Here is a 24,347-nt window from a genome sequence, read left to right as displayed (position 1 = left end):
GGAACTTCAGCTGTGGACCAGGACAGTACTATGTTAGGGTTATAAACCTACTTCAGAGAGTATATTTGCACAGGGTTTGAGTAGGCTGCTTCATCTTGCTAAGGCCATTTATTAATACGTTAATACTATGGTATACAAAGCTTAGTAACGTAGATTTCTTCCTTCTTCAAATCCCTCAAAAAAATCAAGCACTGTTTGTGCAATGCCCAAGAAAAATTGCAATACAATTTTGAGGAAGGAAGGAGAAGAGAGGATCTCTGCTGAAATAGGGTAGACTGTAGGTCTATGGGGAGCTGCAGAAGAAATCATGGAGAAGATGACTAGGCACTCAAGAGGCAGAATAAGAATTTGTTGTGCAGAGAAACTCTGGCTTTAATGAGGAGCTACTGGATCAATCACCTGCTAATCCCTGCTACTTCAAATCCAGCTGCCATGCAGCCTTAGGGGCTTTGAACCTTAGTATTACACATGCGAGGGCTACGTAATCTCCAATGAGGATTAGTGATGCAGTTAATGTTGTCACATAGAGACATACCACATTTTAACATGATAAAAATAGCTATTGATTACTTACATATTGTGGAATGTCCATGTAAGGGTACCTTTTTATACATTAATTGAGAGTCTGTAATGGTGAAATAAAGTAGTGCAGTTGAAACATTAAAAATTATTTTTAGATTTTGTATTCTTATAATTCATGTTTCTCTTGACTAACTTGCTCTAACTTCTTCTTATTAAGGCCTTAAGCAGTCACACTGCGTTTACCAAACACAGTGAACAACTTGGAACCGAGGAAGGAGAAGTGGAAGAGATGGACACCTTAGATCCTCAGACTGGCCTGTTTTACAGATCTGCCCTGACACAATCGCAGGCACAAAAACAGCAAAAACTGAGTCAGCCACAGCTGGAACAGACTCAACTGCAAGTGAAAACTCTGCAGTGTTTCCAGACTAAGCAGAAGCAGACAATCCACCTGCAGGCCGATCAAATCCAGCACAAACTCCCACAAATGCCCCAACTTTCTATAAGGCATCAAAAGCTAACCCCCCTGCAGCAAGAGCAAGCACAGACCAAACCAGATGCACAGCACCCCCCACACCACATGATGGCCAAAGAAAGGCAACTCCCTACCTTAGTGGCACAGCCACAGCAAACTGTAGTACAGGTGCTTGCAGTAAAAACCACGCAGCAGCTGCCCAAACTGCAACAGGCACCAACGGCACAAAAAATCTACGTGCAACCCCAACCCCCCCAGAGTCAAATGCAGCTACCTGCCTCTTCAGAGAAACAGCCAGCAAGCCAGGTAACGGAATATTGATAGCATGCAAAATACACGTCGCTGTTCAAGGAAAAAAAAAAAAATAATCAAAACACCAACCCTGTCGCTGTAGCAGTGTTTTGTCCTGGCAAGAGAGAACTCCTCATTCCGCTGGTATTAATTACCCCATCAGAAGGTTGACACTAGGAAAGAGAAGCACATGTTTTAGGGGAAAATCCATAGAGCTCACAAACGTGTTTTGTTGGACAGTTTTTATGAATTTCTGCCACCACTGGTGCATGGAATTTGTCCCTAATTATTTTCTTTTAATTTTTAGATATGACACGTTACTAATTTCCGTTCCCGTAGCACTTTTTATTTCTGTGGAAATAAAGATGAATACACTGCAGTCTCCTAAGGCTCTCCATTGTACGTCTTCCTTTGTAGTTTACATCTTCCTGAAGTTATATGGCTTTCATGTACAGGAGTAATTTGATTTTCTTTGGGAGGGGAAAATGTAAAGACTGAGGAATGCGGGGGGAAAAAAAAATGTATTTAACTCCAGAAAAGTACAATTTTTTTTTCTTTTTTTTTTTTTTTTGGACCTTTCAGGAATACATGTGAAAACAAGAGGGTTAACAAACATCACATGGGGATGTAAATCCCAAAGGAAAACGAGGCTGCTGTGGTATTATACTGCTACAATCCTTATCTAGCAGCCTAAAAAGCTGCTTTTCCCCAGGCTTCAATTAACTGTTACCATATCATTGCTAATTCCTTTGTTAAAACACTGAGTTTCAACTGTCTTCCTAATAGCAAGTATGTTGTTTGTGCCATACTGTCCTTGGAAATATTGATTAGATTTTCAATTTAAAAAAGAAAAAAAATTAGCTGTAACATGCACAACAAAAATTTGATTTTCAGGTGCAGCATCCAATTATAACGCAAGGATCCACTGTTACAAAGATAACTTTTGAGGGGCGTCAGCCTCCTTCTGTTTCAAAGGTAGCAGGTGGCAGTTCTGTGCCCAAACTGGCATTGCCGGTTACCAGCCTATTTCCCATGCAGGCATCCGCGAAGACAGCAGTAGCAGATATTTTGAGAGTGTCTATGGTGGAAGCTCAGATTGATACAAACCTAGAACATACGATAGCGGATCCCCCAAACAAGGCCATGTCCACTAGTAAACTCGCTAGCGAAGCCGCGTCGTCACCTTGTACCCAGGTGCCGAGGGTGACTGCAGTAGGGATGACGGCAACTTCCATCCCCCAGCAACAGACATGTACAGAATCCAGTTCAAGTCCTCCTGCTGTTGGTCCTACTTTAACAGAGAGGAAACTCGATGCACAAGGAATACCTACAACAAACCAGTTTATACACATTCAGAATATATCACAAAAGAAAGCTGAAGAGAGTTCATCAGAAATTGTTATCCAGGTAAGAGAAGACCAGAGCAAATAAGGCAAAGGTTGAGCAGAGCAAACTTGTGTCTAATGTGATGATAGCAACTGAACGGTGTTCGAGTATTTTTGTTTTCCTTCCCCGGTTTGGGGGTTTTTTTTATTCTTACCCTTGTAATGGATTACTACTTCAAAGTGTGTAATTATTCTTAAATTGAGCTCAAGTTTCTCTAGCACTGTATAATTCACTGTGTCCTCGGTGTGTTCCTTTCTCTTCTGTTAAGAAAACAAACCAAACTCATTTAATTTTAGAGTACTTTTATTTAAAATGCTTAAAAATGTGTCCTTTAACACTTACTATGGAACTATGATCTAGAATTCTTTATAGTTCTATGTTATTTCCAAGTATAAAATCAGCACAAGAAATGAAGTAGTGGGGTTCTACTTATTGGGAAAGTTCAGTAAATAAGGTTTGGATTCAGAAGAAAACTTGTTAACTTCACTTATAATCAGTCTTACCACTTTTGAGATTAAATGACTGTTGATCTTTAGCCTAAATGCTTTTGAGTCATTGCCTAACTGATGATTGGTATTTTCATTGATTCTGCTGTCTTTAATATGATGGTTTATGATGTAATACGTGGTCAGAACGTCAACTGAGGAAGGATTTAAGTCATCTGAGGACTCATAGGGGTATAGTACGAATCTTTGTAGATGAGTTGGCATGGTATATGTTCACACGAACGACAGCGTGGATTGAAATGGTTTTATTGTGTATCGTATTTGTCTTATAGTGAAAATGCTTCTGATGTGGGAAATAACTTGTGTACAGAGCTTTCAAATTTTTCATGATACTTTGTAAAATCTTCATTGCAGCTAACTTCGCTTTTGTAGAAACCATGATTTTTGTACTCATTTTTAGTCCTTATTTCCCTAAATAGACAAAGGTAGACTTCTATTTAACTTCAAATATGTGTATTTTGAGAATCTGTATTGTTTATCGTTGTGGTGTGCTACGAGCTGTTTCAAAAGTAAAATACTGCCCAGAATTTCAGTTGTATAAAGTTATAGATTTAGTTTCTAGAACCTATGAAAGTATAAGCAGAAATAAATTGCTTAAATCTGTTGTATTTCCTCAGCCTCTATGCTGCTGCAGCTCTGAGCAGGACCAGAGCTTGTATTGTATTGTATACAAAAAATATAGCTAGCCCTTACATCTGAATGTCTTGTCTGAAAAAGATAAGAAAAAGATATGGCTGAAGAAAGTATTATCTCTGCTTTGCGTTTGAGAAATGATGGATGGTGGGCATTGGCATTGGTGGTTTAGCTGTTGGTTATGCTGTCACAGACCTGTAGTGAAGATCCAAGGCCAAGATCAGTGCCTTAAGAGCAAGACTATTCAAATTTTATCTTTTGCAACCTCATCTGGTGAAAGTGTGCTTTGAAGCTTTACTGATGTAACATGTGGTGGGCCTTAGCTAGGGAAAGTTGCACTTGGAAACCAAATATCCCTTTTCCATGAGTACCTGTGCTTGCGCAGATGCCTTTAGCTGTGAAAACTCTGTGTGTTAAAACTTAAATCTTTTTTTCTTTCTTTCAGACTATCCCTCACTATTCCATCCCTTGTCACTCCAGCTCCAATGTGGTAGTGGAACCCAGCGGGCTCCTGGAGCTCAACAACTTCACCAGTCAGCGCCTCGATGATGAGGAGACGGCAGTGGAGCAAGATGTGGACAGTAGCACTGAGGACGGCACGGAGCCCAGCCCCTCTCGAAGTTCTGCTGAACAATCCTAAGAAATTGGGACACTGGAGTGCACTTTAAAATATCTTGGGATTTTGAGTATCCAAGATGCCCTTGTATTGTGATGTCTTAGAGCACTTTGCCTATTAGAGTTGTTCATTGGACCCTTGAAGCATCAGTGTGTTTTAACAAGACGGTATTGCAAAAGCTGCATCTTAAAAATTGTTTCAAAAAAAAAAAAAAAACCAAACCAAGATTTAGTAAACCTGTGACAGTGGAATGTACTCCTGTTAAAAAGCAAATCTGCAGCGAATTCTACAGCTCATGCTATTGAAGCCCTTGCCCAGATACTGAAACAGCTTTCAGTGAAAAGGGATCGTTATTTTGCTGTGTCTTTTTGTTAGCTGTTGAGCAAAACACCATCAAAAAAAGAGAATGTTTAATAAATATTTGTATTTTTAAATAGCATGTGAGAGAAAAAGTGTCTCTGACAGTGCTGGAAAAGCCCCAGGAATTTTGGAATTGGTTAGCTTTCTTGCACTTGTGCTCACTTAGAGTTAAGATTTTTTCATAAGCCTAAAAATATAGTTTATTTTTTTTAAATTCTTGTTGGTGAATCTTTGGAAATAAGCAAAATCACTAACTGGTAGCAAAGTGGATTTGCTAGTGGATTTTTGTTTTCATGCTTTACAAGAAGTAGGGTAATGGTGTAAGAGGCATTTCTTTGTGCCATAAGCACATGAAATGCTCATCTACTCTAGTTAATATTTGATTATTTATTTAAATATAAAATTTAAAGTGAGGCCAAGTTGTTTAAAAAGTTCCTGTGAAACAGGCAGGTGTGTTAATTCTAATACAAACGGGTTGGGGCATGTATTTTGCTATAAATCAGTTTTTCAAAATTGGGGATAAGTGGTTCAGCATCTTTCAAAGTTGAACCTTCGAATTTAGAAGTGAGCTAAGGCTTTTAAAAATCTGTATTTTACTCTTACATGCTGTTTTTAAAGTGACCATTTTGAGAGTTTAAAAGCTTAAATCGATATACAGTGGTAGGTTTCAGAAATTAGCCTTATGACTCGGCTTGTTGAAGCAATACATTGGGTTTTTGTGATAGTTACAAGCCACAGAGAGAGGTTTGGGTTCAGATGGGATAAGAGAACCAGTTTTAATACATTCTGCTAATGAAGACAATACTTTTTTTTTTCCAAATGTATATAAAAACACGTTTTTAACTGTTTTGTATAGATTTCATTATAAATAACTAAGCATTTTAAGACTTTGACATATCATTTAATTGTATATACATCTATCAGCCTAACTGCCCACTTTTTGGTGCTGAAGTACTACTGTAAGTAGATTTCATCCAAAGTCTAATACAGCTTTTTGCGTCAGTCTTTTTTTTAAGCTGTGATTTTACTGTTGATATTGTAGTTAAGATTAAATTCCAACTAGAGTAACTCGAACTAAAAATACAAAACCTAAAAAAACATTTATCTTACTTGTCCTGACTATCCACCTATGTAAGAACAGGCAGTAACCCCTAGATGGTGCTGTTGTTTTTTCAGCTAACCTCAGTTACTTTAAAAATGAAGTCCCTATGACTTTCATACACTTTTTTTTTTTCCTTTGGTTTTCTTTTCCATCAGCATTAGTTCCAAAATAATGTAGTTAATTATGGTGGAGAAGTCTCCTGATAGACTCAACGTGCAGTTGCCGGAATAGTGGGTTAGGACACTAATTATTTTTGTGTTACCTTTATGTTGGAATAGGTATTGGTTTGGTTTCTGCTGTACTTAGTGCTCAGGATGGAAGAGAATAATATATATGAAATGAAACATACCATATTTCTTTCTCTAGTAAAAAAAAACCCCAACAATAATAACCCTACCAGTATGCTATTCTACATGGTTCAGGTTTTGATAGTTTTGGAGCTTTTACTCTTAGTGAAATAACGGTGACCAGCAAGAGGGACCAAGCTATGATTTAAGTCCTGCAAGTTCCACGTTACTACAGAATGACAAAAAGCAATTTAATACAGATTTCACTGCCAGCAGGATTGGACAGTCTGTTGTGTTTTGCAGATGCCAGCGCATCGATGGTCTGTAGTTTTCCATACACGGTTACGAAAAGCCCAAAGCAGATGACACACAGTTCTTCTGGCTTATATCAAATTTTCGTTGTCACCTGGGGTCTTGCAGTATTTTGAGTGTCCCTGGCGTATCTAGGACTGAAAAACTGTGAGAATATAAACTAGAGCAAGATTTTTCTTAAGCGCTTTTGCCCAAGAACTTTGCCTTAATTTATGGTTTCAGGTTTAGGTGAATGTATGTGCTCTCTCCAGTCAAAAAGGGATCCTAAGCAACGGCAGAAGGTGAATTCGACACTCCTGATGCACTAAGTATATTGTTGAGTTGTGGTCCAATTTATTCCGGTCTTTTATGTAAGACTTTTGTTTGCATCTTTAGTGATGACTTTACAGCAAAGGTATGAACAACTACAGTGAACTATTTGACAGTTCCTTGAAGACAGCAAATCTCTTAAAAACATGAAAGCTTTTGGTGTTGCTATGAGAGGTAATTGTTTTCAGATTGGCAAATTGAAGCAGATGGTGGGGGTATCTAGGGGTCATGTAAGAAATTTAGAAAAAGGACTTTTTTAATCGATGCATTCATTCTTGAAACTGCTCTCTTGGTGCTTTCCCAAATTAAGCTGAAATTTCTGAGATTCTCTTATTTGATTTGTCTGTTCCAGCACTTCACCATATAAATACCTTTAATAATAAGGAATACACAAGATGAGCTAAAATTTAGGGTCAGGATGTTAATTTGTTTCCTAGTTACTTGATTTTTGAGAACAACTGTAAGAAGACACGCTCAGAGCATTTGGCCTTCTCCCCCTTTTTATGAACTCCAGGCAGCACTGCCTGTTCCTTTTTCCTGCCCTGCAGATATGCACATTTTTCATACCTGCCCCTGGGATACTTACTTCATCCTACCACAGCATGTATCCACTCCTCACAGCCTTATAAATATCACTGAGCCGCTAAAAATAAAACATCAGTGTGTAAGATAATATTTGCATATCCCTTCTCCCTCATAAGCTGCCTCTTTCCTTCTGGAATGAATTTGATGTCCCTCCTTGGAATAGAAGAAAGGCGAGCTATGGTGGTGATGATAACCTTTGGTACGAGGAATTGGCAGGTAATAGGCTTGTAGCTTAGGAGGAAGCTGTGGAAGAATTGGAGAGCAAGTAAAACAACATCAAAGGGTCGCTTTGAATTCAGCATTTTAACAAATGTGCTCTGGCACTGCAATAGTACGTACATGAATTTTCAGAAAAGGATGCTAAGAAAGTGGAACAAAGTTAGAGAAAGTACTGAAACAAGGGAGAACTTACGTGCACTTTAAAGATGTGTGCAATCACAGAGGACTACATGTTTGGAAGGATTTAGCCATCAGGGTAAAAATCTTTTCAGTCTGTCTTTCTCCCACAGACAAAATGAACTTTTGGAATTTAGGGGCAAAATCAAAACCAAGAAGCTATTTGCAGTTGTGTCATCTTACATGTGGAGGACCCTTTGAACAGAATGCGTGACTAAATAGATGGGATTTAAAAAAAACCAACCCACCTAAGACCTATAAAAAAGTCAAAAGTCAGGGAAACTTAAGACTATATGCGTTTGTCTCTAGTGCATAAATAGTTGCTGAAGTCTAAGGGTTTCACTACAGAAAGTTGTTATGCATCCCCGTAGGTACCCTGCAAGGGTGAATGGTTTCAGCTTAGCAGAAAGAGAGCCAGAGAAGACTCTGATCATAATTTAAGGAACTAGAAAAATCAGACAATTTATAGAGGTTTGCCTGTATTGGAAAAATAGTAGGTTTGGCACCTGCGTGTCTGTGCTGGGCTGAGGGCTTGGTCCTTTCCCTAGGTTTGATGTAAACCATGAGGAATGATTACTAACAGCCTGTGCAAAGTTTCCTTGCATGCTATGGGGCTCTGTCCTGAAAATCTGTGAATCTGGTTTCTTCAGTAGAAATGCAACACATGGCTTATGATAAATTTAGCGCTTAACATCGTTTATCAGAGAGAAAGTTAGGGAAGAAGTGCCTTAAGATGTATTTGTGGGTTCCTGTGCAAGAAGAAGTTGTCATTAGGGGCATTTTAGTCTGGTATAGAGGCACAGAAATGGAAACTTGAAAAAATCAGTACCAAGACTGAGGATAATTAATTAGGGTTACCAGGGAGCTCATGTTTTCTGTCATTTGGAGTCTTTTTCTCTCCAGCAAGCACAGGGGCTGCAGGTTGAAATCCGGTAACCTCGTCTCTTGTACGATGCTAATGAACTAGACAGTTGCATTGGTGTCTTAAGGCTTTAAACTATTAATAAAACAGCATTTGGTGATACCTTGAGGCAGCTAGAGCTGTGGCTGGCAAGTGGAGGTAACTGGTCATCTTGGGTTGGGGTGGTGGTGGGTTATTTTCTCTTTCACTGTACTTGGGTGAAAAGTTACTGAAGTGTTGTAAACAGGGTACTGAGTATCTGGGGACTTGTTCATCATTTCTAGAGAAAAGGGTCTTTGAATTATTTGGGGCAGGAAGGATATTAAGAGGTTTTTAAGCATTGGGAACTGAAAAGTGACAGCATGGCCTTGAATCATTTTTGGAGTCCAGGACTGTTAGAATTGTCCAATAAATACTACTCCAAATCAGGTCCTGCTCAAAACATCGTGTAATTTTGGTTTGGCCCAGTACTTGGCTGCTTTTGAAAAACAGATTTTTTTGTGATGCTATCTTGATGTTTTTCTCAGCTTTCCATCTCTCAGTAAGTTCTTAGCAGTTTTGAAATTTTCTTGGATCCCATTTTCTGTAGCTGCCTTTACTAAATGAATTTTGTCATAAAGAAAAGATACTCATATCACCTAATTGAAGGTGGGTAATTAGGACCTTGGGCTATTTGGCTTATCACTGATCCCTTCAGAGGGTGGTAGGCATGTCAGCCAGTCTCTCGTGGACTACGTGTGGGATTTAGACTCTGTAGAATGGTTTGGATTGGAAGGGACCTTTAAAGATCATCTAATCACGTCACTTGAACACCCAAACTACTTAACACGAATCCTCTGTGATGGAGCTTTTGCTAAAACTTTGAAAATTCTTAGTGTGAAAGCCTGTCTAATTTATTACTCGTTGGAGCAAACGCTGTTCAGGAATTGCTGTCTTTTATGGTGAGAAATCCAGCTTTTCGCAGCTGTCAGCCAGGACTGTCCCAGAGGCTGGAGGACTCCAGTACTTTGGGACGTCCTTCACATCAGTCTCTACCAGAGGCCAACTAAAGACTCTGGAAGTCTCTTTGCGCAGGCTTTTATTGCTGATAAGGATGCTGGGGTTTTTATATAGATGTACTTACGGAGTGCGTAACAGGCTGGTTGTCTCTAGAGATGACAGTGAGTCTGTCGCTGCTGCCCTGTAGCTGCCACCGTGGCCACTGACTGTCTCCAAACCCTTTGAGCTGGATGTTTGCTCAGGCCAGACTTTCCTGCAGATTAGTTAGGGATTAACTGCCAATTTGCTTTTTGATATTGCAGCCTTTTTTAAAGGCAAACCAAGCTGATGCGCAGGGTATCTTTGGCTTGGTATCTGTTTCAGGTCTCTGTTTTCCTAATTCTCTTTGTTCTTAGGAAGCTGCTTTCCCCATAAGTTTAGTCCAGACCTGTAATCTGCTCTGCTATCTCCCATTCTTGCAAGAAGATAAAGCTGTGGATAACTTCCATAATTTCCACGGAGAGAATGGGAATGCTTGACATCCCTTCCTTGCAAGAAACTTCTCGGTGCCTGAGACCTGAATACAGCAAAGGGCTGGGAATGGTTCGTCGTGCACTCACGTGGTCGGTGAAGTTGGCAGGAACCTCTGGAGATCGTCTCGTCCGCCCCCGCTGCTCAGAGCAGGGTCAGCTGGGGAAGGCTGCTCAGGACCACGTCCCGTTGGGTTTTTGGAAATCTCCTGTGATGGAAACTCAACAACCTGTTCCAGTGTTTGACCACCCACACATTAATTATGGGGTTTTTTTTCCTAGTATTTAAGTGGAATTTCATGGGTTTGAGTTTATACTCATTATCTCTTGTCCTTTCCTTGGTTACCACTGAGAAAAGTCTAGCTCCATCTCCCTCACACCCCCATCAGGTATTTATACAGATGGAGGGCATCCCCTTTCAGCCTTACGCCCAGAAACCTGAACGGTTGCAAAACCAGGGCTATAAAATACTTTGAGAAATCGCTTCTGGTTTAAGTTTCAATAACCTGGCCCAAGGCGTGACGCTTGTCTTGGGATGTTTGGGTTCTGTCTGGAGTCTCTGCTGGTGGGAGGATTTCAACTGCAAGCAATGCAAAATCTGCTGCTTTCAGGGCTTTGGGAAATAAATGCAGTTACAGCTATTGTCAGGGCAGCTTGGAGGGATGATAGCCATGGGCTTTTGGGACCATGAAAATAATACCAGGAAATAGTTTGAAATTATACCCAGAGAGGCTGGAATAAGATTTTCCTGTTGTGTATCACATGGAGAAGATGCTGCCTCCTCCAGAGTCAGGATCAGACACTTTGTGTGGAAAGACTGGAAAACAGGACTTTGTTCAAGGTTATGAATTTATCCAGAAATTAGTTTCTCACAGAGATACAAGAACTTATTATTCTGTGGGTTGTTTTTTTTTTAATTTTATTTTATTCTTTGTATCTTTTTTTGTTTGTTTGTTTCCTGTCAAGATTTTTTTCTCTGTTTGAACTAAATGTCACAGTGAGATGTCATAGCAAGCCTGGGCTATTTATAGTGGAAAGCAGCAGTATCTTGACTTTCAAAGTCTCTAGCGCAGAATTAAAAGTGCAACTTTTCTGGTCAGGAAATGGCAAAGGTTTGTTTTGAAATAAGCAGTAAAAGCAGAGCCTGTAGTATAAACAGCTACTCTGGGGTCCTGTGAAGGAGGGGGAGTGCCTTTTTGGACACCGGGACTACGTAAAACGTTACTGATCCTGAGCCAAAAGTGAGATTTTTCTGTTGTGATTGCCTTTCTCCTTGTCCTGACAGGTTATTGAAGAAGATGCTGTTCCCTCTGTAGTTACACCTTTGGGACCTTATCTCCTTTCATCAATTTTCAGCCCTTCTCCTGTTAGCATCTGCTGAGAAGGGTGGTCACGGGAAGCAAAAAATGGAAGTTACTGCCCCGTATCATCACGGTGAAGACTGGCGGTGTCGTACTGCTGCAGCTGGGAACGTGGCCGGTTCACGTTCGCTTGATCGTGTCGCTTTTAGATCAAAATGTAGAAGCTATTCAGGGGCTATGTGAATAATTAGAAGTTATTTCAATAGCCCACGATGGTAGGAAGTACTGTCCTACATTGCCATCTCTCTTCTGATGCTTAGAAAATTCTGCGGTCTCCTGCAAACGGTCCGCACTCGGGAATTAAAGGGAATCCTTCAGGGGCATCCCAGCCTCGCAAGGACTGAGCGTGAAGGGTCTCTGGAGTGTGCGTGGCACAGGATCCCACTGTGGTTGAAGTGAAAATCCAACGTAAAGGATCAGGAAAAAGAAACGCCGCTTCAATAGCTCTTGAAAAATATTTCTACCTTGGTTTCGCATGTTCTCAAAGCGTGTGGGGGACATCCCCTTCTCATCCCATCTGGCCATTTTACCTAATATAAGGATGTAGTAATGCGATAAGAAAAATCACCTTTAAAGCAGGCTGTCTAGCTAGAAATTTATCTGTTGGGTTTGTTTTGTTTTGGTTTTTTTCCAAACCCAAATTTTGTTATTTAATTGGAAAATAGAGCGTACTCTTTATTTAGAGGCACTGCGGTGCTGCTTTTTGTAATAAGTTAAAATAGGAACATGTGAACTCATTAGGAAAAAAAAGAAGAAAATAATTGACCTAAATTGTGGGTAAAATCCTTTTGGGAATGAAAAGGTTTCTGTTCAATTGTTTTTCGTATGTGCTGTGTTTTCTGTTTTTTCCTTGGTTTGTTTTGGACATGAAGTAGAAATACTATATTGGTTTGAGAAGAGGTTAAAAACAGCATGAGAACAAACCACAAGAAGTAGGAAGTAGCACAAGTTTAGTGAGAACAAAGTTTTGTAGCTGCAGTGTTCCCAGAAATAGGAATATTTGTTTTCCTCTCCGGACTTTTACTCGTACATTCTCCCTGCAGCCACATTTGGACTGCGGTGATGCAAGGCACGAACAAAGCACTGTAGTGAGCTCCCACTTTCTAGTATTTCTTAATATTGAAAAAGTGTCCAGAGAAGGATTTTGGTCCTCAGAAATGATTTTTTTCAACTGCATCAATCTATGGTTGGATGCAATGGCTGCTAGTGAGCACTGTGCAGCCTCCTCTTTTTGCATGAAAATATATAATATAGATCCATGGGTGACTGCGGCACAGTTTTAGCTCTGATTTATGGCTTTTGCTCAAACCTACCACGTAAATGTGCAACCTGCAAGCCCAGAAGGACTAATTTGAGAACTGAAGGGCTGCCTTCCTTGTAAAGCAGTGATTTTGGTCAGGATGGACCCTGGCTAGCTTTGCCTTGAGGACACACAAACTCATTTCATTGCTGATACTGCTTCAGTGCCTCCCTCTGAATTTCTCCTGAGGGATGGATGAGTTCTCCTGCGATAGACAGGATTGAGGAGACTAAAATAATAAAAAAGATCTGCCAAAGCAGCTTAAGACAAAGAACCCAGGAAGATGCTGCAAAGCAGAGCTGGCTGAGTACAGAGGGCACAGGACAGGGCTTTATTACAAATAATTGTTATCAAGTGGCTTTATTACAAATAATTGTTATGAAGTTAGACTGATATTAGTGCATGGAGTCAGCGAGCAATTGCCTGGTCTGATAAGCCACTGTGAATGTACCATGGGGCTCAGAGTTACCATTAGGTTCAGGTTAGCACAGGTGCTTTATGGAAGATTATTCTGGCCATGGCTGGAAATAAAATAGGAACCGCAAGCTGAAATAAACTGGGGTTGGGGAATGGGGGTTGCAGACTTTGAACTTGAGGGTAAATGTAACCTGGACCATTTCGATTCTCTCGGTCAAGGTGCAGGAAGACACAAGGACAACTCTGGCCCTGGAGCTTTAGTCCCCTTGCAAGAGTTGATCAGAAGTGATCTCGGAAAATTGCTTGCCTTGGGTGTATGTGGTATCTACAGATGGTGAGTGGAACGTGGGAAACGATGGCATGTAGAGGAGAGGAGCTACCAAAATCCCCTACCGAGAGCTGCAGCTCCTGTACGGTGAGACACGATTAGCCCTGGTTTGTACCCAGATGGTTGATTTGGCGGTTTGTTTGCAAAGCTTACAAAGGCTGTCGAAGTAAAACGAAGTTATCAGGGTCCTGACTAAGGTGGACTAAGCACGTCATTACCTCATTCCTCCTCACCTTCCACCCCTAGAAAATAAATTTTAAATTCCCCAACTTTGTTCTTAAAGCTACTGAAAATCACTTTTCCTGTCAAACAACTTTCTTATGAGAGTGAGGTTTGTTTTCATCACAAATCACACCCTTGTTCTTGGTTCTGGCAGAAGGGATGTCCTTTGTGTGGTTGCCAAAGGACTTCATGGTTTTCCTTTCCCTTCTCCTCTGTTCTTTTCTTCCCAGACTTTGTGGTCGTGCTACAGTCATCTCTACAGCAAAGAGATGAGCAGGATGGCTGTGATGTAATGAATGGAGGTTTTCAGGTCAACTCTAAGTGAAATTTCCCTCGGAAATCACCAAGAAATGCCTTAGTTGGTTAGGATGACTGTGGAAAAACATGAGGCTGCTTTCTCACCATAGGTCTAGAAGATCTGGATTCCCATTCCTTGGAGACCGCCACGCAGAAGAGAAGCCTGCCATGGGACGGACATTTGGGAGGAGCGTGCGTGGCACGCTGCCTGCGTGGCACAAAGCAAGGTGATGATGGTGTGTCGCACGTGTGCGTTGTCTTCGGAGAGATGCGTGAGTTACCCCACAGGCAGATGAAGCCCGTGGAGCCATTGAGAAGCAGGGAGGGGGAAAGCGGACCTCTTCTGTAGCCTGGGACTGGTGAGCTCAGCAGGTGAATTGACACATAGGCTTGCAAACTTTGGGTTGTCAATCACGCCATCGAGTGGTGTCATCAACCGCGCAATCACTACCGCTGTCCCTTGGGATGTGCGAAGAGCCTTGGATGTGGTGAAGTTTTACAGTACAATAGGAAGGGTAGAAATGATACTAACCCCCAGGGACCTGTGGACAGTCCTGTGAGGTATCTAACATGCCTCCATCCTTTGCCTTTTTTTTTTTGTCTGTGGGCTCTTTGGTGATATTGTACTGTTCTCAACAAATAAGCGAGTCTGCACTGCAAAGACTTTCACCCTTCCTGCACACCCTTCTGCTACAACATCCTGTGGCAGTGTTCCTTAAAGTAATGACAGCTCCTTCATTGGTTTTTGAGATCATTCATGAACGCTGGAAGATAACAGGCAGTGGGAACGCCAGGATGCACCTGGATTTTGTTCCTGTGGAAAACGGTGATTGTTTCTCCTACAGACTTAAGATTCCTTTGTTCTGTTTCTAACTTTTTGTTTTGTTGATTTATCAATATTCAAATGCTTGTGATTTGAGCCCTCCATTTACTATATTCCACCCATCCTGGTCATCATACTCTTCGTTGCAGAGCCTGCGTCCCTTGTTGCCACCAAACCTCTGCGAGAAGCCCAATGAAACGAAGCAGTCGTGCTCCTGCAGTTCACGCTGTCTGGTGTGACCGGTCCAGCAGACTTGTCTTCTGCTTCCCTTGCCCAGACGTGTTGTATATTGCAGCGTAGTAAATAGTAACTTATGTTAACATAACACTCACTGTTGCTGCTGTTGGAGTCTTGCCAAAAATATTGTTAAGTTTATTTGTCAGATTTTAATACCAAAAAATAAATAATCCAACCCAAGAGAGCTTAGCGTAGATACCTTCTGGTTGGCTTGGCAGGGACCCAGCCTAGCTGTGTGTTGACACAACACGCTCCATGCTGAGCAGAGTGTCTTGGCTACGGTCTCCTTCTTCCGACTTTGTGGCAGTGACGTTCCCACTTTGCTGCCCTGGTGTGTTCAAATTCGCCCTGTTCTTCCACAAACCATCCGTTTTTGAAAAGTTTCCTCCTAATGCTAGTGCCTTGTGCTGATCCATCTTCTCCTGACGGGAGAGGAATCACCGCAGAGGCTGCTTGTGAAAGAAACTCCGGGACTCGCTCCTGCTTCCTCTCCCCTACAGTCTTAGGTTAGCAGACAATTTTAGTTTTCCATCACTATTTAGGTGGCACCACTCTCTTCTGAACTACGTAGGATGCTGCTGGTTCGTCGTAATAAAAAAGCAAGGAGTCCCTGAGGTTTCTAATGCACTAAGGACAAGGAGGACATCAGGGCCATGTGTAGCACGAATGGGTTAAACCAAGAAAATAAAGGCCACCATTACTTTGGATTTCCATGGGTTTCTGTGCCACAGCTTCAACTTCTGTTTGCTTCTAGGTTCAGCTACTGAGAATTTATTGTTTCATAAAAAAAAAAAATAAAATGTTTTGTCAAAATAATAGAGCTTGATTATAATGGAAGCGGAAAAAGACGGCTGTTTGGGAAAGACTGACTCGTTTAATTGGATGCTTCATTTCTGAAACATGAGCCCGTAATGTCGTATGTTTGTGTTCTTCTTTTATGGATGCTGAAGGACTGAGCTGGCAGAAAACGTACGTGAGTTTTGAATTAAACATATGATTTCCGCCCCCACCCCCTGGAAAACATATACTTATTGACGTAAAAGACAAATCAAAGGGTCAGGTGTCTTTATCGGATGCCACCTGCGTGAAGCTCTCTAGGAATGAAGCCAGGCTTCTGCAGGCATGCTGCAAGCTTGCTCTTGTTTTTGCGGGAGCATAAACAATCCTCTGCAGATGTTTCACAGCGAACCCAAGCCGGAACAACCCAAACTGCATCCCGCTGTAAGCACAGCTTCCTGCGAAGAACAATAGTACTTAATCACTTTTTTATGTTGCAGTTTGAGCTTGGTGGCAGGCTGGTCTCCTTCGTGATCGTTTGACAAAGTCCAGTGCACTTTCCGAGATGTTCTAATGGTCTCGGAGGGCAGGTGGTGGAAACTGTAATAAAAACTTCTGGGTTGAGCAAAACCATGGGGCATCCTGCAAGGAACCAAACACAAACTTGCTGTGTGAGTCACGGACGTGCCATGGTTAGTGCCCTGGTGTTTATTAAATTTCCAGGGTTGTGATCTAGCTTACATTTCAGAGGGTAAGGTAAAACGCTGGTGGAAGAGGAAAATTAAAAGCTCCTGTTTCTGCAGAAGCGGGGATGAGCACCCATAGCGGAGGAGGACGAATCCTGACTCTTGCATAGGTGATGCATCTCCGTACTCTGCTTTTTCAGGTGGACTTTCATCATAGAGCTTCTGAGCACAAAAACCTTTCGCTGAAGCAAGGAAGACCTCACCGGATCCAAGTGACTAGGAGATCATCCAGCAATGCTTCATTTTGTATCAGTACGAAGCAGCCAGTCTAAAAACCCCAAGGGAGCGCTTCTGCGTTGGGGAAAACGCATTACCCTCACCAAACTGTTCAGACGGTGCGAAGCACAGCTGGGGAATCGTAGAATCATTTATGCTGGAAAAGACCTTCAAGATCTGTGACTTCCAGGTCAGGAAGGATGCAGAAGTCATTTTCATGCAGCCTATGGAAAAAACCCCCATGGATGGCCGTAGTGGCCCAATGTCTCCCCTATCCCCAGGTCCCATCCCACTACCCTCTCTCATGAGCTGACCCAACAGAGCTATGCACTGTGAGCTTTGCCCCAGCGTGTGGACATAGGTAATAATGTATGGTTTTTTTCCAGTGGAAAACTTTTCTAATAACAAGGTGATTTTTGTGTGCATGTGTGTGAAATTTCTCCTCTAATAGTGGTTTTCTTATCCTCAGGCCTTTCTTCTTAAATAAATACCAGCAGGTTCCTGACCAGCTTCCCTCCTTGGGGGAAAGCATGCCTTTGTGGTGAAGACGCTAAACTAGGGCTCACATCATCTGGGTTAGACAGTCTCTATGACCCCAGGCAAATAAATCACTTGCTCTGCTCTTCGCCTTGGCTTCCCGAGCATTTGGCCATCTCCCTACTCCGCAGGGTAGCGTAAGGATAAAATCCATTTGTGAGTCTGAGTTGCTTGGATACTGTGCGGACTTAGGGCTAAATGAAAAATAAGTAAATAGAAAAATGCATCTTCTAGAGTCTTCCCTCTGGTCTCCAGCCCTCCTCATGTAATTAACCGACCGCTGTGTCTTTCCTCAGGCCACTTTCCCATCCCGAGCTGTTGCTTATCTGGTGTCCGCGCTCAGCAGCTCCCCACAGGGCCCTGCAACTTCTCTCCCTAATTGGCAGCCTTTAATTGGCAAATCATTGCCCTCTTCCAGCATGATTCCTCCCTTCCCTGCAATATGCCTGAACAATAAAACACGACTGATGTCCTCTTCCAGGGCTTTCCCTGCACTGCCTGCTCCTCGGTGCCTATGCTGTTGATGAGCAGTGCTCATTTTTAGCCTTATATTGCTATTAGATTATAGGTTTTTTAGAGATAGATAGATATGTATATCTAAATAAACTTTATTACCTAATTCCAGGCCAAGATTATGAGTTAGACTGAAGAATCCTTAAAAGTCATAGCTGCAACTATACAAATATTACCACGCAGTGATGTCTGAGGGCTGGTCAGGGTCTTTGTCGTCCTGATATCAAGTGTTTTGCAGGGCTTGATTAAGAACTTTTGGCTGGTTCAAAGAGGGTGTATATCAATCAGCCCATGCTGATTGCCGCAGAGCTACATTAGTTCAAACCTGCTCATGAGCCTCAATGCCAATTAATTATATGCTGAGATTTGTTTTTCAAATTAGAAGAAAATTACTTGTTTCACCTTAAATTGTATTGTGTGCATGTGTACGCTATAGAAAAATATGGACTTTTCAATGCTGTTAGCGAGAAGCCAGGTTTGCAGAACTTCTGGCAACTTTTATATATATAAAAATGCATATATATATACCTTGAATGGTGTACATCAGATTGGTTAAGTGTACTGCTTTTTGAAAGCACATGACAGCAATTCCTTGCTTCTCCCCTGGAACCACCACAGATTGCGTGGTTCACAACCGATGATGCTGAGATGCTCTGAGGAGCATTTCCAGCAATTGAGCTTTATTAGCTTCTGCTAACATTCATTTTCCTTCCTCCTGGCCCCAGCATCAAGGCTACGCTTGCAAAGGCAGCAGGTCAGCCAGAATCATTCTTCCCTTTGGTGGAATATAGGGATGTTGGGAACAGATGCACGTTGTAACTTGAATTTACAGGGAAAAGCAATCTAGGTGCTGGCTTTGTATGCAAGATATGGCAGCTGCTGCCATATGTTCTGCTAAACCATTTGCTGAGGGTGGCTGGGCAAACGCTGAGTATGTTTGCAGTGGGTGTAGTTTTTAGAGCTGGCACGTGCTTCACTGGGGGTCTAATATTATAAGCTGCCTTTCCCTCTATTCCCAAATTATCTTTCCACTACGTAGAAAGTCAGGAGGTACCGTTTCAGTGACTATAACAGGACTGAAGGTCATCCTGGATCCTTCTTAGTTTTCAAAAGCCACTTTCATCTTTTCTATCTCATTCCCTACTGTCCTGACTTACAGCAGTACACGTGCTCCCGGTAGCCTGACTTCACGGGCTACAAGTCTCCCAATAAGCCAAACAGGGTCAGAGCATGGTCCTGAGCATGGTGCTATGGTTGTCAAGACGTTAACTGTTATCACAGCAATTGCTATTAGTGCAAAGCAATGTGAGATGCTTATTCACAAGTCTGAGCACGTACTTCAGAGTAAATTCCTCCTAGATGAAAGCAATGAAGCAAAACTCAGCTGTTTGCTCAAACGTAGCTGCAAATAATGATTTCTTTTTAGCACAAAGCAAAACCTCACTTCAAAATCAATCTCTTCATGTTGCTGGGTTCTTTGGTTTAGGCTTTAAATGGTTAACTTCACATCTTAGCTGGTCCTCCCCATCCTTTTGTAGCTGATCATAAATACGCTGCAGTGAATTCCATTTATTAGATAACATTTGTGGAGTAGCATAGATGTGAACAGTATTTTGTAGATTACAGATAAGACATACTCCCTGTCTAGGAGACTTTGAAATCTAAAGTAGTCAAGTTAAACACATGGCAGAACATGAGAAAATATTTCATCGCAAGGATTATCTGGGGTTACCAATGATTGAAAAGAGGAATTCTGCTTGGAGAGCTGAATTTTAAGCAGCGCTTTGAAGAAAAGAGGACGTTTGACAGATGAACACAAGGAAGGGGCAAAGGCACAAGGCCAAGAATGTGAAGAGACAAAAAAAGAAATTAGATGAGAAGACAGAGATAAGCCAGTGCACTGTAAAATAATGGTCTAGATCTTGGTCCTGGCAGGAAAAACTCAAGTTGTGAAGGTTGGGGGGCAGTGCAGGTAGAAAAGGAGAGGTCTTAGGACAGCTGTGTTTATAACTTCAAGTGCGTGATTGCATACTGTGTGAGGTCATGGTCTCCGAGAGGGAAGTGTGGACTTGGGAACAAAAAAAAAGAGCAAGTGGTGTGCTGCAGCAAAGACAGAAAAAGAGGAAAAAGAGTCAAAGTTCTGGGAGTCAACAGAAGGTGGGGAGGTGGGATCTGGAGGGAAAATGTCTTCATTTCTGGAAAAAAGTGTGTTTGAAATGCAGGTCCTGGTGGGGGAGGTCCCCATGGGTAGTGTCAGGATAGAGCGGGGAGGAGAGGTTGGACCCCAGTACCGAGGTCCAGCATCATGGCTGTATGGCAGGACAAGCATAGACAGAATACATCAGGAGAGGAGGTGGATAGAAGGAAACACAGAGGACCAAAATCAGGATCCAGTCGAACACCAATACACTGAATAAGACTTGAGAAAGGGGAGCCCTTGCAGGAAGGTCTGTAGGAAAATATTCAGGGACACTTACTCCATAGGAAAATACTCAGGGACACCTACCCCATAGGAAAATATTCAGGGACACCTACTCCATAGGAAAATATTCAGGGACACCTATTCCATCTCTGTTCTGTTGCAGATATTGTTCCCTCAGTCTTCTCACACCCAACATGGAGAGACCAAATGCTTCTGCCTGGATGTGGCTATCATTGCTTATCTATTAGACTTCCAAAAAACACAAGTCTGTGCTTTTCCATTCTTACCTTATCCTTGATAAAGTTCGCCCATAGACACCTGCAGATAGACCCACATCATCAATGCAAGCAGAAGCCTTGATGACTTCTGTTGGGCATGACAGTTGCTGTCTTGTGCTCCTCTGTCTACGTTCATCCGTCTGCCCCTTGCTTTATACTTTGACTCCGAGTCAAGCAGATACTTGAGTAGACCTTCAGGCTGCTGCAGTGGTACTGGAAAGTCATGTCCTGGTCTAGATTTTCCTCCCTGATAGCTGATGCAGGGTGGGTTGTCACCCTTCTCCTGGCAGGACTGGTGGAGTTCTCTCCCTTGGGTATAGCTGTGTGCGTCAATAAGCACACTCCATCTTTACCTTGCTGTAATATACTCAAGAACCTAAGAAAAAATTAGCATCACAATACGGATTTGGGAACTGGTTTGGGGCACCTACGTGGACACAGGATCTGGGAAAACCCCTGGTTTAGCAATATAAATGCTGACACAATGAGCTGGCTCCAGCAGCACAAAAGTAACAGAGGAGAGCTATCAGCAATCGACAAGGGAGTAGGTGTGTGGATTAAAGACAAAAATAAAGAAACCCATCAAAAAAAAAAAAAGTTAGGAAGACAGGTTTTTTTTCTGTCTCTGCTTGGTGCAACAGTTCCCAGAAAAAGAATGAGAGTAGAAAAATAATACCCTTCCACAAGCCAAAATTTGATTATGAGTGGAAAAACAAACTCCTCTAACAGCAGCTGCTGTTTTATATGTTGGCCATAAAGCACATAGTATTATGAAACTTGTAATAATATTTAGCAACTGCAGTAATCTAGTTAATTTTTTAATAGATGTTCACTTACATCCTGTTTATAAGATGTCCCTGAGCATCTGCAGTATTACAAAGATGTATTGTCATGACAAGGTGATTAGAGGAGGTTGTTTGCTTGGGGTGGCAGTGATTAATTCACGTTTGATTTACAATCTAGAAAATAAGTGGAACAGGACAAAGCTTTAGTTGCTATTAAGACAGGTCTTCAGCTAGTCCAAGTTGGCCTGGGTCATTTGAAGACTAAACGCTGGTCTGCCTTTCTGTTCTTGGTTTTAATCAAAATCAGGTCATTTTACAATACCATGTAATTTGTTTGCCTATCTGCTTTAAGGTTTTCATCATTATTTATACTGTGTTTTATTTTTATGATGTTACCTAAACCATGTAGATCAAGTTTGGAATTGAACTCGAGTGATTCTAAAAAAACAGGTATTTGCCCTCAGAGGTTTTGACCCAAGAAGTCTGAAGGAAATAGATAGTCAGGAGAGAGCTGCATAAAGATCCCAACTTCAATGCAAATTTACCAAGTTATAAGGTTTTCATCAGCAAACATTCCCGTGCAGGGATGTCCTAGGAAATATCTGTGCATGATTGAGGAATCTCGTGCTGCTTGTGGGATTTGGGGTGACTGGGGCACGGCCAAGTGCTTACACAACTGCTTGAAGGATTCCAGACTTACCATGTCAGCAGGAGGAGAAAGACTCCATTTCTTACTGACCTGAGCCCTGAGCAGCTCATTGACTTGTTGGAGGTGGCAAGGCATAAGTCATCAACAAATTTAGCAGAGCGGGCAAAGCTCGTAGCCAGTTTCCGTGCTGATACAACTGATCTCATCGTTTTTTGCAGCGAAAGAAGCAAATGCAGAGCAAGAGCAGAGGCTCACTCCGTGTCTCACTTGAACATTTTGGTGGCTGCATTTTGCCGGTGTAGAGTAGAGACAACATGCATGGCCTTAGTCTCTCCTCCACTTATCCTGCAGGCAAGAGGCTTCTTTCCCAAGAGCTATTTGGCAGCTTCAAACAGCTCCAAATATTTTAGCAAAGAACCAGGGGGCGAAAAACCCTCACCCCCATCAGTTTGTACAGTAGTAGCAGCGAGTCTTTATGATAGCAGCTAAGCAACTTATTCTCCTCTTCTGGCGCGTGGGGGTGTGCAGGAGCCAGTCCAAAATCAATAATACCCAGAAACATAACAACAATTAGCACACATACATAATTAAACTCCCCTGCCTAAAATATCAGCTCAGAGCACATATTTACCTACTCATGCTTCCCACTAAAAATAAACAGATTAAAGTCACAAACCTACTGTGTGAGTAGGTGGGGGGAAAAACACCACATGTGAAGCGTAGCATGTGATAGAAATTCCTCTGTGCAACATGTTCAGGCTCCCCTCCCATCTCACCCTCCCTTCAGCAGTTTGGATTGAGTTGCTGGACAATTCTTGCCAACAAATACTGGGACAGCGTGTCTGCTTTGTGTCTATATTATTATCAAGTATCCACAGCCACTGCAGCCACATTTCCAGGGAGAAGTTATCAGAAATTCTTCCTTTTTTGGATTTTTGTTTGTTTGTTTGTTTGCTTTTTCATTGTTTTGTTTGTTTGCTGGAGACACCAGGGTGCCAGGTTAGGACTCAAATCTTAAGTTTGTTTTCTGGTTTTGCCACTGATTCACTGGCGTTATCCAGAACAGGTTGCACTCATGATGTGTGGAGTAGTATCAGTCTGTACCCGTGCAAGGTTTTCTTCATTGAAAACAAAATTATTTGACATGTGTCAGCGCTGCTCCTTCAGCTCCTTTGATGTTGGCAGCCGGGCCAAATCTCTGAAGTGGCAAAAAGGGGTGTTTTCACAGCAAAACCAGGGAAGAATTAGGTTGCTGATTGGGCCTTGCCATGTTTATTGTGTTTGATTTAAGAAGCAGTAAGCAACAACTCACTGTCTTTTGATCATGACCTACTGAATATGAATGACATATTCAACCCAAATAGCTAAACATGTTGGCATTTCTGCAAGTTCGTTCCCTGACGGCACAAGTATTGTTTCTGTTAGGCTCAGGAAATTAATTTGGATCCTCCCTTTCTTTTGGGTTGAAGTTGCACAAGAACTGTCCCATTGAAGAGCCCCTGTTATTTCTGTCTCTTGAGCGTGCCTCGAGTAATTCATTCTCCAAGGCTATGTCTACTCTAGCAAGTTGAACTTGCCCATGATTGCTCTCCAGCGTTGAAGCTGACTGGCACAGGATGGCCCATGTCCATACTATTAAAGTCTATTTGTCACCAAAACATGGTGTCTGAACATCTTATGCTCTTTCCCAGACTGTGCTTAGTGTGATTTTAGGAGAGGACTGGTTCATCCAGGACAGAGGTGAACCAGGGATAGTTTAGCAGCACTGTCACCGATACACACAGTCCAAGTCCTCACAGTGCTTAGTGTACTAGAGCAGATTATGCTCAAAAGACTATTCTGGGTTGGATATTAATTTTCACAAGGTATTTGCTTATCTTCTAGAGTCTTCTTGATACCCTACAGTTTCTTCAGAAGCTGGACATTCCTCACCCATTTCTTACTGTCTAGAGAAGAGGCTCCCAGTTATTTTGGACCATAAACCTTCAAAGTCCTTGAAACTTCATGAAGACCAAGTTGCAACTTTCTATCCAACTTTCAGCTGAAAATATTATGAAGGTGCTATCATTCCTGATCTTTTATGCATCACTAGATGTGGCTTTGCACACCATGTCTTGAGAAACTCTGATGCAGGGCACATTCTCATGTAGGAACATAAGAATATGCTTTCCATCTTTGATTTTTTCTAATGAACTGTATTTTTAGTAAGGGTAAAGCAAAGAACATGTCTCATTGCTTTTCCTGTGCAGG

The 24,347-nt window shown here is 41.9% G+C and overlaps 1 protein-coding gene across 14 annotated transcripts in view; it reads left to right on the top strand.

Annotated features, from left to right (window-relative positions):
* EMSY (EMSY transcriptional repressor, BRCA2 interacting) overlaps positions 1–4,865 on the top strand; it is a 39,822-nt gene extending 34,957 nt beyond the window's left edge. For 10 of the 14 annotated variants that reach the window (XM_075050237.1, XM_075050236.1, XM_075050235.1 and 7 more), the window contains 3 exons: positions 740–1,303; positions 2,183–2,695; positions 4,259–4,865. In XM_075050237.1, coding sequence (XP_074906338.1) covers positions 740–1,303; positions 2,183–2,695; positions 4,259–4,453 — 1,272 coding nt within the window. In that variant the 3' untranslated portion in view covers positions 4,454–4,865. Of the gene's footprint in view, positions 1–739; positions 1,304–1,870; positions 2,696–4,258 lie in introns of those variants that run through there. The other 4 variants (XM_075050239.1, XM_075050238.1, XM_075050234.1 and 1 more) reach the window with 3 other exon arrangements.
* Positions 4,866–24,347: the final 19,482 nt, after the last annotated feature.

This window comes from Buteo buteo, chromosome 18, assembly GCF_964188355.1.
Source record: "Buteo buteo chromosome 18, bButBut1.hap1.1, whole genome shotgun sequence".
NCBI classification, from domain to species: domain Eukaryota; kingdom Metazoa; phylum Chordata; class Aves; order Accipitriformes; family Accipitridae; genus Buteo; species Buteo buteo.
Note: the sequence above shows the minus strand (reverse complement) of the source record. Positions and strands in the feature narration are given on the sequence as shown.